The sequence below is a fragment of the Corvus cornix genome, chromosome 22 (genome assembly GCF_000738735.6).
Source record: "Corvus cornix cornix isolate S_Up_H32 chromosome 22, ASM73873v5, whole genome shotgun sequence".
Taxonomy (NCBI): domain Eukaryota; kingdom Metazoa; phylum Chordata; class Aves; order Passeriformes; family Corvidae; genus Corvus; species Corvus cornix.
The window spans coordinates 361,651-378,196 of NC_046351.1; the positions used below are offsets into that span (position 1 = coordinate 361,651).

The 16,546-nt window shown below is 47.6% G+C and overlaps 1 protein-coding gene across 2 annotated transcripts in view; it reads left to right on the forward strand.

Annotated features, from left to right (window-relative positions):
* Positions 1–14,894, forward strand: part of ZMAT4 (zinc finger matrin-type 4) — a 48,952-nt gene extending 34,058 nt beyond the window's left edge. For both annotated transcript variants that reach the window (XM_039564356.1, XM_039564357.1), the window contains 3 exons: positions 3,110–3,337; positions 8,764–8,860; positions 13,687–14,894. In XM_039564356.1, coding sequence (XP_039420290.1) covers positions 3,110–3,337; positions 8,764–8,860; positions 13,687–13,702 — 341 coding nt within the window. In that variant the 3' untranslated portion in view covers positions 13,703–14,894. The remainder of the gene's footprint in view (positions 1–3,109; positions 3,338–8,763; positions 8,861–13,686) is intronic.
* Positions 14,895–16,546: the final 1,652 nt, after the last annotated feature.

Sequence of the window (16,546 nt, forward strand, 5' to 3'; positions counted from 1 at the left end):
TCACCATGAGTTACAAACCAAAGAATTGTGGGGGAAATAGCTGCTGTCTTCATCAATCCAAGTGCGAGGACCTGCAGGCATCATTCCGGGAAAGTGGCAATGGCTCTGGCTTTGGGACATCAAAAGGGACTGAGTAAATGGCTTTTTGGTTTGGGTGCAAGGATTTGTCCAGCAGCAACTGGAGTCTGTCTTAGTCCTAGATTTCTGGGATTTCTTCTGAAGAAAACTGAGTTTCTCAGTGCTCCCTTGTTGAGGCTCAGTTTCTTGTCCTCATGCTGAGTTCCTGGAGTGTGCCAATGGAAAAAATTGGGTGCCATTTAAATCCAGCTTGGAATAAAAAGCTTTGGATGTGAGAAAGAAGTCAAACATTAGTTCATTGCCGGAGTGCTGAAGTGTTTCTAACTTTGTATTTTGCCTCTTGCAGCAAAGTAAGACTTTCTCACTTCCCTCCCACAGCGAAAGGGAACGTAAGGCAGACTGTCATGAGCTATTTAGCATTTTGAAATACTTGAAATAGTCAAACTCGCAGCTTTTATGTTTGTGTTTTAGATGGAGAAACATTTTTAACATTTGACGTTTCATGAGTGTTTATTATTAATTTTCGTGTCGCTGCTCAGGGAATGATGGCATTTGCTGTTCTGTAGCAGTTATGTAGTGCATATCAAAATGATAAATTCACATTTGCAGAGAAGTCAACTTTCATCTATTTCTCTTTGGGAGAATTTGGTAGATGTGGGATGTTTTCATTAATTGCCAGGCTGGGATCAGCACACCTTAGGACTGATGGGGGTTGTCAGTGGGCCCTGAGGAATGTGACTTTACAAGAAGATGTTTTGTACTGTGAGTGCTAAGAGGAAATCCTTGCCCATGGCAGCTCCCATGTGACGCAGGCAGGAGATCTCTGCTGTGGATCTGTAGCCCTCGGTCTCATGGCAGCCAGGTGTGGATGTGGGCTTGGAGCAGGGCTGGGGTGGGCATGGGGGGCTCTGGTGCCATCCCCTGAAGCAGGAGTGACAGTCCCCCTGACAACCTCCCTCCTGCATGGCGTTTGGGGCAGCACAAGCCACCAGCCTCATGGAGAGGGGCTCAGAGGCACAGCCATGGGGCTGCTGGGCCGGCCAGTGGCTGAGAGTGGAGATGCTTCTGTCAGGTTTCCTTAGTGAGCAGGAGATGTAACTCCTGTGGACATCACCAGCTCCGTGAGCTTCAGCCTCCCTGGTTCCCCTCCGGCAGCAGCATACATAGAAACAAAGAGAAAGCTGACCAAAGGTTGGATAGATTTAACTTTATAGCCTGGGGCTTGTGGAACAGCAAGTCAGATCTGTCGCAGATCTGGGCTGGGCTGCCAAAATTGCTGGTTGTTTATAATGGTCCAAATATCTCTGCAGCTCAGTCTGGTTCCCTGGACTCAGCCCTGTCCTGGGGTGCTGCAGAGGGCTGGGTCCCCCTGGCATCCCCAGGGCTGTCCCAAGTCCCTGTGGCATCACTGGGTTCTGGGCCTGGACTGCTTCCTGCAGGGAGGCTCCTTGGCGAGTGCAGAAACACGTTTGCAACAAGCAAGCTGTGCTTGCTTTTCGTGAGTCAAGCACGTGCAAAGTCTGTGTAATCCCAGTTTGAACAGGCAATATTGCAATTCCCTAATTTTCTTCCTAATGACTGTGCTGGCCCCTGGCTTTGCTCTTTGCTTGCACTGGCAGTTCTGCTGCGTACACCTTGGAGGGGCTGGGCTGTGTCTCTCTTGCTGGAACCATAGAAAAGACTTTTTTTTAGGAGCAAAATCCAGCCAGACCCTGCCTGGCCCTGTCCAGAGCAGCTCTTCAGAGGCAGTGTCATCGCTGCTGGAACTCTGATACCTTGGCAGTCATCATCAAAAACAATAGAAGGTTATAAACCCCTGGAAATTGATAAGGTTGTAAGTAATGTTATATGTAAGATAGAATTTCCTTGAAGGGTGTCCCTTACTGAGCAGGTCAGCAGAAGTTTTATAACAATATTAACTTTCTCAAGCTGTGGAGTCAATCTCAGTGGGCTCCAGGCATAATTATATGTCTAAATATATCCCTGTGTTGCTGTTCCTGGTGTCAGACACTGAGGTGGGTTTGGCATTTGCTGCCCTGTGTGCTCATCAGGGCTCGGCTGGATCATCTCCTGATCAAAGACAGCCACCACATGCCTCTTGCCACCTCCAAATGTGCCTATTCTGGTACCATGGAGAGAGCAGGTTGTTAATTATTTAAAGAGCAGACATTTCATCTGGAAAAGAAAAGAAAAGGAAAGCCACATAAAAGGGAATTTTTGAATGAGGTGTGATAATTAAGTGCTAGTCATTGTATATTTTTATATCCCAATGTTACCTGAATTTTATTTTGCTTTACACTGTTTTTTCATGGGTTTGTGACTTGTATTGTACGAAGTTGGGAAACTCCGTCGAACAAAGTGCACTCTATTATATAAAAACTAATCACTCACTCTTCTTTGGAATGATTTGGGGGTCATGTTTGTGTTCCTGGATGCGCTTTCGATGAATCTGAAGGAAAATGGAATTAAATTAAGGTCGTGTGTTGCTGGTACCTGATAATGCACAATGTGAAGATCTTTGAAGGATGGGACTGAGTATTGAGTATTTTTTTTCATCTGTGACAGTTTGCAATGACTATGGCTTTCCCCATTCTTTCTGAGACCAAATAAATTGAAAAATAAGAATCCTGAGATAATGATAAATATGTCTCTCTATCTTGAGAAGGAGATGGCTCTGCATGGTGTATTTATTCTCCACTGATGATTTTTCCTTGGAGTAGCAATTCAAGCAGGATAAGTTTAGCAGATTTAGTCAGAACAGCGATAAGATGTATAACTGCACTGGGAGCATCCTCCTTCCCCAGTTAGTGAAATGCAGAAAGCTGAGGAACAGTTCTGGGCTGTCCTTTCATGATGCTTTTTTTAATGGGAAATGGTAGCTTTCCAAGCAGCACCATCCAAAATATCCACCGGGACCGTGTAACTGCAGCTAATTATTCCCCGTGTCTAATGTGGGATCTGCCTCAGGGTCTGGCGTTCCTCAGGCAGCACGAACCCGGGGAAGCTCATGTCTGAACAATCCCTTTTACAGAAGCCGCTCTGGGCTCCCTGAAGCCCCCGCACACGGACAGTTCCCCGGTGGTTCCGTCCCCGCCCCAGCGGAGGGACTCGGACAGGTACTGCCAGCTCTGCGCAGCCTGGTTCAACAACCCCATGATGGCACAGCAGCACTATGACGGCAAAAAGCACAAGAAGAACGCAGCCAGAGCCGACCTCCTGGAGCAGCTGGGGAAGACCCTAGACCTGGGGGAGCTGAGAGGTGAGAGACTTGCACATGGAGAGGAGGGACCTGCTCCCTGTGGGATCCTGTGACCCTTGCCCATTACAGTAACCGGTGGTGCAGGGAGCCCGAGATGCTGTTACTACTTCCTGAGGTTCCCAGTTCTGTAAAAGAATCCCCTGCTCTGGAATGCCAGCGTGCAGTTTTAGCAGCATTCTTTCACAGATGTTTCCTAGGTGTCTCTCTTGCCTCCTGCTAAAACAATCCTTTCCATTAGTGCACACACCTGTCCTCAAGCAAGTGTGGCCTGTCCCTGGGAGAGGAGAGCCTGTTACAGCTCAGAAGTGCAGATGGGAGGATGTTGCTGGAGGCAGAGCACTCCCTACATCTCTGTGATGGAGAGCAGGATAACTGTCTTCCATGATTTAATTAGGCTTCAATGGCCCTGGGTCAGCAGCAGCAAGAGGAGCTGAGCATTTGCTGCAGGGATGTTGTTAAACACAAATTTTTTGTGTTCCCGCTGAAGGGAGAGCAGCCTTTCTTCATCTGTCTGTCAGTCCATCCATGCTGGCCCCACAGGGAGAGACTCTGGCATCTGCGGGGTCCCTGTGGGAACTGCACCCTGGGGTTGCACAGATTTGGGCCTTGCACCCCCTTGGGAGCCACCCTCAAGCAGAGCAGAGCCACAGCCAGGCAGTCTCAGCAGCTGGAGCCCCCCAGCACCCCGGGCCCTCCTTGTGATGGAGAGGTGCAGTTTGAGTCAGCTGAGGATGTGTCCAGGACTGAATCTTGACAAGTACCTGTTTACTCTAAGGTGTAAGTGCAGGAGAGGCACGAGCCTCTCGTCTCCACAGTCTGGGTTACGATCCCATATGCGCATAGGGACCTGACTGGGGCAGCTGAGGAAGGAGGACAAGTTTGATTCAGAACTACATGGGTGAGCTCTGGTTTGCCAGTGAGGCTTTGCAGTACCATTTTGATATTCCTGGGGCTTTCTCCTCGCTAAATGAAATAATTTTTCTTGAGATACTAATGACTGTAGAGTATATTGGGCATTTCTTGATCTCCCGTAAAACCTCGTAATGGTTGTCTAGATTCTCCTGTGCTACCTAGTGTGACTCAGTGCCATCAATGATTCATGTTGGCTGAGTCACTGCTTGCTACTGGAAATATGTGGGAATAAAACCTGGGACAATAGCATGGAAATACTCAGTACTTTGAACTGTGCCAAGCTCAAGAGTGGCTGAAGATGTCATTAACTGTAAATAAATCAATTGGGAAGTGTTTTATTCATTTAGCTACTGGGAAGAGTTGAAATTGGAGGCCTTCACAGCCTCATCAGCTGTTGGGTTTTACCTTCACGGTGGTGCTGTGCATGGTTGGGGTTTGCACTGGATCCAGTGTGGTCCTGCCAGTGTCTGTGGATGGCAGGAGAGGGGACAGCAGAGCTGTATCCTGGCTGTGTGTGTGCCTGGTACAGGGGAACAGGTATGGTCCTCTGGTTGGACACTTCAGGGTGCTGTTTCGGGGGTTCAGTCTGCAGTGCCCAGTGCTCCACAGCACCAGTGAGCTGCAGTCAGGCCCAGGGAGCCAAGGAGGCTGAGCCTGCCAAGCTGGGAAATCTTCTTTTTCAGTTTTTCTAACTAGGTCATGACCATCTGTCCATCTGTGTCCATCTAGAGATGCTCTCCTGGATGCATTTAGCTGCAAGATTAGAGCAGATCTTTACAGGTGTTGAAAGCAGTCTCTGCAATGGCCAGCCCGGAATGATATCCACCTTGTGCCTGAGCAAACAGCCTCACCTTGGCAGGTAACATCATGTCTGACTACAAGGTAACAGTGGCAGCAGGGCATGGCCATGGTGGGGACAACATCCCCATATACTCCCTGCTCCTCACTGTCTTTGCTGCCTCAGTTTCCCCTGGATCGCAAAGTCATCTCCTTCCTCTTCATCCCTGGTGGCTTCTCCCATCACAGCTTAAATATTAATTCTATTTTGACTAGTGTGGGAGATGAACATTTGATGCATTGTGTGAGCCTGGAACAAGCAGTGTCAGTTGAAGTACAACATTTCAGCAGCCTTTGATGTTTTGATAATGGCTGTAATAAAATATTTATTGATAAATATGAATGTGTATTGGAGAAATAAGAACAGAGATACATTTTTGGACAATTTATATTTATAGGAAACAAAACCATTGATTCTTCTCACCAAGAGCTCATTCCTGCAATTTTGAAGTCTTATTTTCTTCTCAGAAATAAGAATGAGGAGAGGGGAAAAAAAAAAAGGAGAGATGAGCATTGTTTCTGCAGTCTGTGTTGAGTTAAAGCTGCAGCACAGGGGAGTGCAGGGGCACACACATATCCCTTTCCCTTGGCCGAATGGAGTGCAGGGTCCAGCCCACTCTCTTGGAGCAGTTCTGTGTGGCTTTCCAGCCGTGGCACAGAGCTGCTTTGGGACCCACCCTGCTCTGTGGCTGACCTGGAATCCCTGCTGCTCCTGCTAGACAGGGAAGCATGTGAACATACCCTGAAAGAGGAAGAAATTGGGAGTTTTCTTCCTGCAGAGCTGCCTCCCCTGGCTGCCCCTGCACCCTGGCACAGATCATAGGAAGATAAAACCTGGTGGGTACCAACCCCCAAATTCCAACTCTGCTATGACAACTTGTGCCTGTGCAGCAGAGTGGCCATAGCTCGGTTGGAGGCAGCGATGTGGCTCCGTCTGGTCGCTCTCCCTCTCCAGCCTGTGCCAGGCACAGGGAGGAGGAATGTCAAGTTTGCTCCATCAAGGCACATCTCACCAGTTTTAGTTCATGTCTCGTGTCCTCTATGGCCGAGCTCTCCAGCTCCCTCTCTGAGGCAGGGGGGCTCTGCAGTGGCAGGTGGTTTGTAACGGGCTCTGCCTGGTGCTGGGGCCAAGATGAACCCTGCAACAGGTGCTCTGAATCCCTAAAATAAAGTATAGCAGCCTCTGCAGTACAGATGGACAAGGGAATGGAGATGTCACCTGGAGCCTTTGTGTTCTCAGGTAAATTGATGGTGTTGGAGATGCATTCTTCCAGAATCAGGCAAAGAGCTGAGTTTCATTTTTCATCTCAGCTCATAATTTCTTGGTATGCCTTATAAATACTTCTCGTTCTGTGCTGTCACTTGTGGTTAGTAAGAATCAGTTTAACAAGAACTCCCCTGGAATGGGTTTTAATGCATTTTATGCAGAATGACATTAATAACTTGACTTGTTAATATTTTATTTAATGGGGATAGGAGGACATTCAATTTTACATGAATGCATGTCACGCTGCAGGGGAGGCAATGCTGATGTGTCTTGAGGATGCAAAAGGAGATGAGAATACAGCCAGAGCCCAGCAGCTGCCAGTATGGTCTGCTCAGGCTGGGACCACCTTCCAGTCGCGGATGGCCCGTAGGGCTGAGCTCAGCCCCAGCACACTGGCTGGGGAGTTTTACGAAACCAGTTTCAGCCGAGTAGCAGCTTTGATGAGCTCCAGTGGGGTCAAATTCTGGTAATTTTGATATCCTGGAAGTGATTATTGCCTGTGGTCTGATCCTGCTGTTCGTTTGAGGCTGGTTTCCTTTCTCCATCCCAGTTCATGGAATCAGCCCAGTCTGCGGCTGCGTGTTCCAGCCTGTGGGAAGAGCTGCATCAGGGAACAGCACTGAGTTCCCCTGCACAGAACACAGGGAGGGGGAACAGGGTTCCCCCTGGTTCATCACTGTGAGTAGCCTTGACATGCTGAGGGAGAAAATCATCATCCCCAGTTAGGAGCTGTATTTGCTGAAGGCGTTTCCACCTACACCAGTAATTAAGATTCACTGAGGCTGCTGTTAATGTGCTGCTAAATTGGCTGAGCAGCAGACCCTTATTACCTTAAGTTAAAGTATCACCTGTTTCTTAGTTCCCCAGTCCTGCTCTGCCATGTGGAGATCCTGATGTGGTCCAAGTTCTCAGTCTGCTGCACTGTGCTGACACACCATGCCAGCTGTGCACTGCCCTTCCCACCCATTCCTTCCCGTCCCTTCCCCTGCATTGTGGTAGATTCATGTGGCTTCTGATGCCCGTTGGTTTAATGAAGGAAACAGGAGCTGCCAGCAATGGGCAAAGGGTGTGACTGTAAAACCATCACTGCTCTATCAGGAATAAATTCTGTAAGGACAAAATCCATATGCACATCTGTAAATTGATTTTTGTTCTGTGCCACATCATGACATAGAAATACAGAAACTACTTAAATACCTCTGCAGTGTTGCTGGCTTGTTGTTTGCAAGCACTCATCTGAGTGATTTTGAAATATTATTTAAGGATGATTTTCATGTTGTGCCAAATTCCTGGGTGAGAGATATTATGAAGTGTTTGAGAGAAGTGGGGCTCTTGGTGTAGCTGGTGTCTGGAGTTCAAAACAAGACAAAGGATTTTTTTGAGAGCCTGTAGGTCTAGCTGGGGAGGGGTCAGTGTGTTTATTACCTGTACAGTTAATTAGGGTGAGCATGGACTGATAAAATTTGAGAATGCCACACGTTATTTGTTCTAAATGAGTTGTTTTAACAATTTCGGCAAAGAAGTAATTCTGTAGAAAGCCAGAAGAGACCATTACAAGGAACATTAGAACAGTTCCTAAGGAGCACAGCAGTCCCTGCAAGGAATCCCAGGGCTCCGGTGTTTTTAAGCAGAGCCCTTAGTTCAGCTGGGGATGGTCTGTACCGCAGCCAAGAGGCAACCGAGAGGTGAGAGAGCTCCTGCTTTGGCTTTGGGTGGCTGCCTGGTGCCCCTCCGGTCTGCCAGCCTTGACCTTCAGCCAAGGGCTGCCAAATGTGGGCTGTTGGAGACCAGCAGCTGTGCTTGGCTGGTTCACTTTGGTGGATAAATCAGAGTGGATCCCTTTGGGGAAAAGAGAGTTCCTAAGTGATCTGGCTGCTGAATATGCTAATGGGGAATTGCCCTGTGTTGTGATCACTACCAAAAACTAGAGGCATAAATGGCACCTCGAGTGCTTGTTAGTGTGAACACAGTGATGATGCTCTGAGGAGGGCACAGGAGAGAGAGGCACCACACTCTCAGGGGGGATTAGCCTTTGAACCTGGCTTTCTTCTGCTCTGTTCTAAAAATACTTCTTTAGGTTTCTCTAATGCTTGAGTACCCTGGCCTGGAAAAGTAAATAGAGGGATCACTGTAAAGAGAAATCTCTGTGAAACTGGAAATGAAATGTGGGATCCAAGTGCTGTCTAATTAATTAGAAGTTTGCTTGGGGCATAGGTGCTTTTTTCTATTTCTCCCCCTTTCTTCAGTCATTTTCACTTATTTGTACTTTATAGCTGCCATTTTGACTCTGAGTAGTCTGTAGCCCAGGCACAGGAGTGTTTCCCTCCTGGTGTAGCCCTGTGCTTCCCTCGGTCTCACCATGCAGCATAGCCAGAGCCAAGGGTTAATCAACACTGGGTTTTCTTCACAGGCCTGAAGCGCAGCTACACCTGCAACATCTGCAATGTCACCCTGAACTCCATAGAGCAGTACCATGCACACCTGAAGGGCTCCAAACACCAGACCAAGTGAGTATCATTGTGCTTCTCCCAGTGTCTGTGTCTGCCGAGATGGAATTGTCTGTAACAGTGCTTTGCATCCAACTCCCTGTCAGCAGAGGAGCACTGGGGGGCTGTGCTCTGGTTGCTGTGAAAACACAGATACCAGAGGCACCTCCAGGTTGAGGAATGCAGGGCCAAATCCACATGGGCTTCCTGGAGTCCCACTGATTTGTGGTTAATGATACTGAGTTTGCAGCTTCTTTCATGTGTGAAACCTCAGAAGAGACACCATGAGCCGAAGGGGATTAGGTGTTTCCCAGTGAACCAGTTTTTTCTGTGATTTAGAGTAATTAGGTATTACCCATCTCTGAGAACTGGGGGGAGTCTGCTCTGTCAATTACTACAAATTATTAAAATGAAGTGATGGAGATACATGATATCAGAGACTAGTTTAATGAACTAATTGCTCTTAATGCACTTATATGTGAGCTTTGGGAACCATTTCAGGCTGAATCACTCAGAACTGCCCAGATTAGGAGAGGAATATAAAGGGATATACCTGAAGTGCTTCAGGTAGCTTTGAGGGCAGTCTGAAAAGTGAGCAGGATGAGCAGAACTAGCAATGACTGCTAATGGTGTTCTGCTCTATTGTGCAGTCTCCTACAATTAGCAGAGATTAAGAAATCTTAATTTCTAGTGCTGTGAATGAACATGCTGGGAAGTTATTCGTGCTTTGACTGTTGTAGGAGTGACGGATGACACACGTGCCCTGGGCTCAGCCCATTCCCAGTGCAAAAGAATGTGTTGGGCAGCACAAAAACCAGATTTTGGCAGGGCTGCATCTATGTTTCTCTAGCTTTTCCAAGCAATTACCTCTTCTATACAAAGAAAAGGACTTTAGAAATCCAGACCTGGTCCTTTGCTGGGTTTCAACAGCGGTGATGTCCCACTGGGTCATCGCAGCACCGTGGCTCCCAGGTGTGCTCCATGCAGGGGGGCAGGTGAGGATCGTCCCCTGCTTGTTCCAGCCAGTGTTCTCCCACTGGTTTCTGCTGTTCTCATTATTGTTAGTTAATGTCAAGACTGTCCTCTGCCTCGTAACTCAGGCTGAAGCCACTGGACTGCAGTTGCCAAGGCAACAAAACATTTTATGTAGCTGTCATACTTCATATAGTTAAAGACTAAACAAACCTGAAGAAGGGGGCAGCAGTTTGTGAAGGACAGGGATGAAGGGATACAGGGATTTTGTTCTGGGACATGTGAACAGGGATCAGTGATTGCAGGATGGAAGCTGATACCACCCAAAAAATACTAGGCAGATGAGTTTCCTGGAAAGCTGCTTCAGGAGAGAAGAACTTTTATGAGGAATGAGCTGCATTGTGGTTATTTATTACTGTTCCTGAGAGCTCTGCAGAGAGCAGCATGCTGAGAGCCCCAGTTAGAGCTTCCTTAAATAACCCACCGTACACACCATGAGCCTGGCAGCTGTGTTAACCAGGACCCTGGCACTGCCCCGTGGAGGGCTGGGGGTCCTGGGACTCCATGGGCAGCACACAATTTGAGGCTTGTACCCTGCAGCTGAGCAGCTCTTCCTTGAGTAGTCTGGCCAGGAGAGAAGAATCATTCAAAGGAGCTCCAGGGGCTACTCCGAATGCTGCTGCCTGCATTTGTTTGGACCAAAAGAGGGGGAAAACAGGGCTTAGGGAGGAAGCTGGAAGTGTCTTGGCTGGTATTTTGGTGTTGAGTAAAAGATGCAGGAAGAGGGAGCTAATACTGAGCCAGTCCTTATCCCTCCAGCCTGCGCGTACGCGAAGCAGATGTACCTGCCAGCTCCCGTTTTTTCCTCCAGGGTGCAGGTACTTGAGCTTAATTTGAAAATTAAGGTTAAATGCTGCATTGGATGCATGGGAAGTACAGGGCTCAACTCAGGCTCTGATGGGTGATGCCGCTGGCTGTGGGCACGTGCTGGCACAGAGCAAGTCTTGGAATGTGGATGGACTCTGGAACATCTGCAGTGGGGAGGGGCATTAAACCTTTAATTAGGGATTTATGAACTGTGTAGAGATGATTGAGTCATTGTTTGACTTGCTTTCCAGAAATAGATGAGGGCTTTTTTAATCTCCTCTCTCCTTCCCTTCTCCCCCCATGAAGCACAGAGAAGCAGTGCTGGGCAGGGTGCCAGGGAGGGGCCAGTGCCTACTTTGGCTGAACCATGGTGGGCACCAACAGCTCCTTCCTATGGGGACCAGCAGCAGCCAAAATCCCAGTTGTGAATGTTACTTCCAAGAGACTGGTGGGGAGGCACATGCCAGCCTTGCTCCTCACTGTTCGCCACGGGCTGGCAGAAGCAAAACCTCCCTTCTTCTGCTTTATGCAAACTGCGAAGATGAAAAATCACTGCTCAAAGTGGTTTGCAAAAAACAACGGGGATTAAAGCCACAGATAGTTGTAAAAGGAGACAGGATATTCAGTTTCTGGGGTCAAAGCAATGCTTGTGCAGAATGTTACCCTGGGGCTTTGCAAAAAGCACTTCCTGGGGAGGGGTTGGGGACAGGCTGGGAACGGGTGCTGGGTCATCACTGTGGCCCGGAGAAAATAGCTGCCTTTAGGGAAGATACTCCAGAGGGCCTGGATCTGGGTCTGAAGTACCTCCTCTGGGCATGTGGGTAGAAAGATCAGAGGTGCTTTTCACAGAGCAGAGAGCCCAGACCCACATTTGGGGTGAGTATCATCCCTGGGCAGCTGTGGGTCTGTCAGCCGCTGCAATAATGTGCTGGAGAGCGAGAGCTGAGAGCTGAGAGCAAGAGCTGAGAGCTGAGAGCTGAGAGCTGAGAGCTGTGAGCTGAGAGCTGTGAGCTGAGAGCTGAGAGCTGAGAGCAAGAGCTGAGAGCTGAGAGCTGAGAGCTGAGAGCTGAGAGCTGTGAGCTGAGAGCTGAGAGCTGAGAGCTGAGAGCTGTCCTCCGCTGCTCAGGCTGGCAGCGACGGAAGGCTGAGATCCAGCCCTAGTAATTAAGAGTCTGACTGTGTGGGGATAACGATTCCCACTTCCATAAAGAAGAATTTTATCTTCTTGCCTTCATTTTGTCTCTTTGATCAGCCAGACCTCTCTGCCACATCTAGAGCTCAGAAATGTATTCCAGGGTTTTATAACTACTCATTTACACTTTCATAGATGCTAATACACATAAGGGTTTCCCTTTCAGACTCAGGCTTCCTGGATAATTTCAGGATTTTTTGCAGTGAGGGGACCCAATCCTGCAGCCATCGTTGGGATAAAACCAATTCAATGGTCAAAATTAATTCTGAGGGGTTAAGAATGGTCACATCCAGTAGGGGAGGTGGCTCTGCAGCCTTTCCTGCACAACTCTTAGCCTTGACTTTGGGCTGTGCCCTGTGGAAGCCCAGATAGTTGATGTCCTGTTGAGGAGCAGAGACAGCAAGCTTGGGCCTGAGCAGGCTCTTTCCTCTTTTCTTTTCTTTTCTTTTCTTTTCTTTTCTTTTCTTTTCTTTTCTTTTCTTTTCTTTTCTTTTCTTTTCTTTTCTATTTTCAGGCTGAGAACACAGATGTCTAATTGGAACAATTTATCAACATAAGCTGCATGGCTATTCAGGAATGAGCTAATCAAAATATTGTAAATATCGTGCCTGGAGAAATGTCACCCTTTCCCGTGGTTGCGTTTACATCGCTTTTCCCATCTATTTAAGAAAGTGTGAACAAATATTGACAGCCTGTTGTGGCTGAAGCATGTCCCGGGATCTGTGTGTCTGGCACAGCCAACACATGGGTGGCAGCAGGGGAGGCTCTGGGGCTGTCTGGCCCCGCTCCACTTGGGTCAGATTTAGTGCCAAATGTTATTTCTGTTTCTGCTGGATGTTTCCAGCCCTGTCCCCGGTGCCAGAAGGTTGAGCTCCTCCTGCACATCCTCACTGAGAAGGAAGGCATTCTTTGATACAAGATTTCTACTAAATTTCTGGAAATTAGAGTAAATGAGTTGTATCATGTACTTTACACCCAAGCCATATGATTTTGTTCTTACCTTGGTGGCCGCGGTAACAGTAACACTTGGTAATGGTAACATTTCTATGTGCTTTTTGAAATATATAGTGGTTTATGCCTAAAGAAGCCTTTAGAGCACTAACAACTCCAGAAGATGAATAGTTACAAAAGGTAGATGGAATTGACAGGCATTTTAATTTGTCATAGTTTCAGTTCCAGAGAGCAGCTGAATAATTACACTGCCTGTGAAGAGAGAGAATGTAATACTTCCCCTCATTATAGATTTAAATTGTCTCCCTTCCCTTTTAATGTAAGTGAAAATAAAGGTATCTCTGATATCTTCTGTTTTGATCATAATTTGAAAGCCCCAGAACAGCCCATACAGCATTGTGTTGTGGTGTTGGATGTATGGATTAATTATTTTAATGTAAAACCTAAATATTGGGCTAATTGCTCAAAGCACAAACCTGAGCTTGCCAACGCCAGTTCCGGTGAGGAATTCCTCATCAGCTGAGCTGCACTGGGCCATGGAGGAGGCAAGTTGGGCAGGATTTGTGAGGCTCTTAAATTCAAATTGAGGACCTAAAGAAATGAGACTTTTTCCAAATTGCTATGGTGGTTTTCTTTCATAAAACACAAGACTGTCCTTAAAATTGTAAATATGCTTTAGGTAGAGAGAGTTTATTGATATATTTTTTCAGAATGGCAGTCTCCTGGTGGCTCACATAGAACATTCCTTTAGTCATTCTGTGGAGAGCTGCAGATTTTCCCGGTGCCGGGTCCCCAGGCAGAGCTCTGGAGCGGAATGGGAGCCACCAGGATGGAGCCTGACTCGGGCATCATTTCTGTCTTGCAGCCTGAAGAACCAATAGTAGCTCGTCAGTGGAGAAGAGGACAAGCACTAATGCTGCTTCTGTGGAGGGGGAGCGGGTCAGCAGGAGAAGAGGCTTTCTTGGACAGTGATCCTGTGTGGATTCAATAATTAACATGTAACTAACCTTCGCTTTGGACACATACATGGATTTTTTTTTTTTTAATTTTGTGGTGAGTTAAAATATTTCGATGGATTTTTTTACCCTTTCAAGACAATATTTATTCAGCACAGAGTCTAGAGTATGATAACTATCCTGTAAATACAGCACTTGCTCATCAGTCATCTTCAGGGACAGTGGAAACAAACTATTTTACTTTTTCATATTTATTCTTAGATTTCTCCCAAGAGTATAAGATTATTCTACTACATTATCCATGATAGTGATGTAATCAGTCTTCAATCAGAAATAAACACACTTTCTTCACCTTCTCCAGCATGGTTTGTGTCAACACATAAAGAGCAACAGCAGTGAATCGTGGGGATTGTGTAATGGATGAGTTTCTTCCTTCCCTCTTTGTCTCTAGAGAAACAAATGGTTCCGTGAGTAAGGAACACTGAAAAGAAAGTGTGAATTCTTTTTCCTGCTGGTAGGATTCCTGCAGGCTCAACAGAAGCTGTTTGCTTTATTGACTTTGCTGCAAGCCTGAGGTCGGACACTGCTCTGTGCACCAGCCATTTCTGGGAGACACAGCCCTCCTGGAGAGCTGCAGGAAGCACGGTGGGACCAGAGCCATGGCAGAGGCTGAGCTGGCCAGGCCATCCCATGCAGGTAAGCTTGGTTACCTGTGCACCTGCAGAGAGGCAGCGGAGACACGGAGTTATCCCTGCACTGAGTCCAGCTCTGACTCTGCCGTGCACCAGCCAGCAGCAGCTCGCTCCCTCTGCCTGGTTTGGGGATCTGAGCAGAGAGAAGGAGCCGAGTCGGAGGAGAGGCCTTCACTGTTCTGCATCCCAGGGGCTGCCCAGAGCTCCCCTGGTCAGCAGCCTCAGCCCCCTGGGCTGTACTTGAGCCTCCAGTCCTGTGAAGGGACAGCTCGGGCAAGCTGCAGCATCACCTCTTTCACTCTGTGGGGACGGTTAGAGCCACTGCAGAAGCTCTGTGTGATTAATTTGTGCTCTTGCATCGATGCCTTTCATGTGTGGAGGAGAATGGGTTTTTCACAGATGAGTAAACATCTCCTTGGGTTTCATAGCTGTGGGGCGGTTTCATTTATTGTGTTTTGGGTAATAACACAAGCCGCCAGTGTTCCCGAAGCTAAACTGCCTCTTTACAGAGAGAATGATTTACAGAAATAGGGCACATCAGTCATGTGGGTTCAGGCCTGACTTCTCTGAGCCTTCTTTCCCCAAAGGAACCCTCTGCCAGCAGCATCCAGGGTGCTGCAGAGGCATTTTTGTCAGGAGACAAACCCAAAAATCTTCTATGTGCTCTCGTAATCACTACAAGCTAATTGCAGCAAATTAATTACAGCACAAACACAATTTATTTCCCCAGGCAGGTGTGAAGACAGCTCTGCAGTGAGCTGGGTTGGACCCAGACTCCGCTCCCAGCCCGTGCTAGGCTGGCTGTTCTCCCTTGGGTCTCCAGCCTGGCCTAGAGTTGGTGGCACTCCGGCAGCTCTCAGGTAGATGGTGTTTCTTGTGGCACTGCAGAGCAGGAGGGGCAGCACTGCCAACGGGATTCCCGCATCCCACCCCACACCGCCCAGCCCTGGCGAGCAAGAGGCAGCTGAGGTGCCCCCATCACATCTCCCTGTCTCTCCAACTTCTGCCTGGAGTGACAGAGCAGTGCAATATTTCCATTTGTTGCTGATATTGTCCTGGTCCAGTCAATCATGCTTTGGTCCCTAAATCCTTCTAATCTCTTGCTTTTCCTAAGTTCATTAGGCCTTCAAAGCAAGACAAATAAAAAGACAAATCTCCTCATGGTAAGTCAGTGATCCCTGTAGAAGTGCCACCGGATCTCTGATGTCAAGCCTGGTCCAATGACCCGAGGCTGAAATGTGTGAGCAGCTGTATTAGAGAGCTTTGAAAATGGCTCAGTGCAACCATTGCATCCCCCATGGTTACTTTAATCTGAAGGGTGAAAACATTTGTGTATATTTTCTTAAGTAAAAAAAAGAAAAAAGAAACACTCTCAGCATTTTTTATGCAGAACATCTATACGTAACAATTTGATTTTGTCTGTTCTGGCCAAATATTTTTCTGGCTTAAAATTCTGTGCAAGATAGTCTGTAAAGAAAGTAAATCTCAATAATTTATCATCAGTCTGGTTGGGTCTCTCCCCCGACTCACTTTACAGACAGTGCTGACTGGAATACTGGTGGCAGTGGGAGACAGCTGCAAATGTGGCTGCCAACACTGAAACTGTAATGTTTTAGATGTGTTTCATTAGAGTTTGTAGCCCATACTAATGCAGCTCTCTAGGTTCTGGTGCGAGTGTGTCAGGTTGTGTTTCAGGGGCAGGACACTGACTTTCAGTGGTGTTTTATGCTCAGACACAGCTCAACACAAACAATACGTGGTTTTATCTGGCTCCTTGTGTGGAGGCAATGGAGCTCTATGGCAACAGGGTGTAACATGAGGCTGCCCTGAGACATGCAGCTTCATGCAGAGATTAATCATGGGAGAAGAATGCTCCTGGTACGTAAGTGGTGCTTCCTTTGTTAAGTTCCTATTGCATCAACTTAATTAGCAAGTCCTGGCCTTTAAAACCACCTTCCATAATCTTCAAATTAAGTATGTGGAAGTCTGATTCTTCCTCTGGGCTGTGCTGGCAGCTTCCTGCACCTGTCTGAGGTCATTGACCTGACCAGCTGCCAGCCCTCTCCCTAAGCAAGAG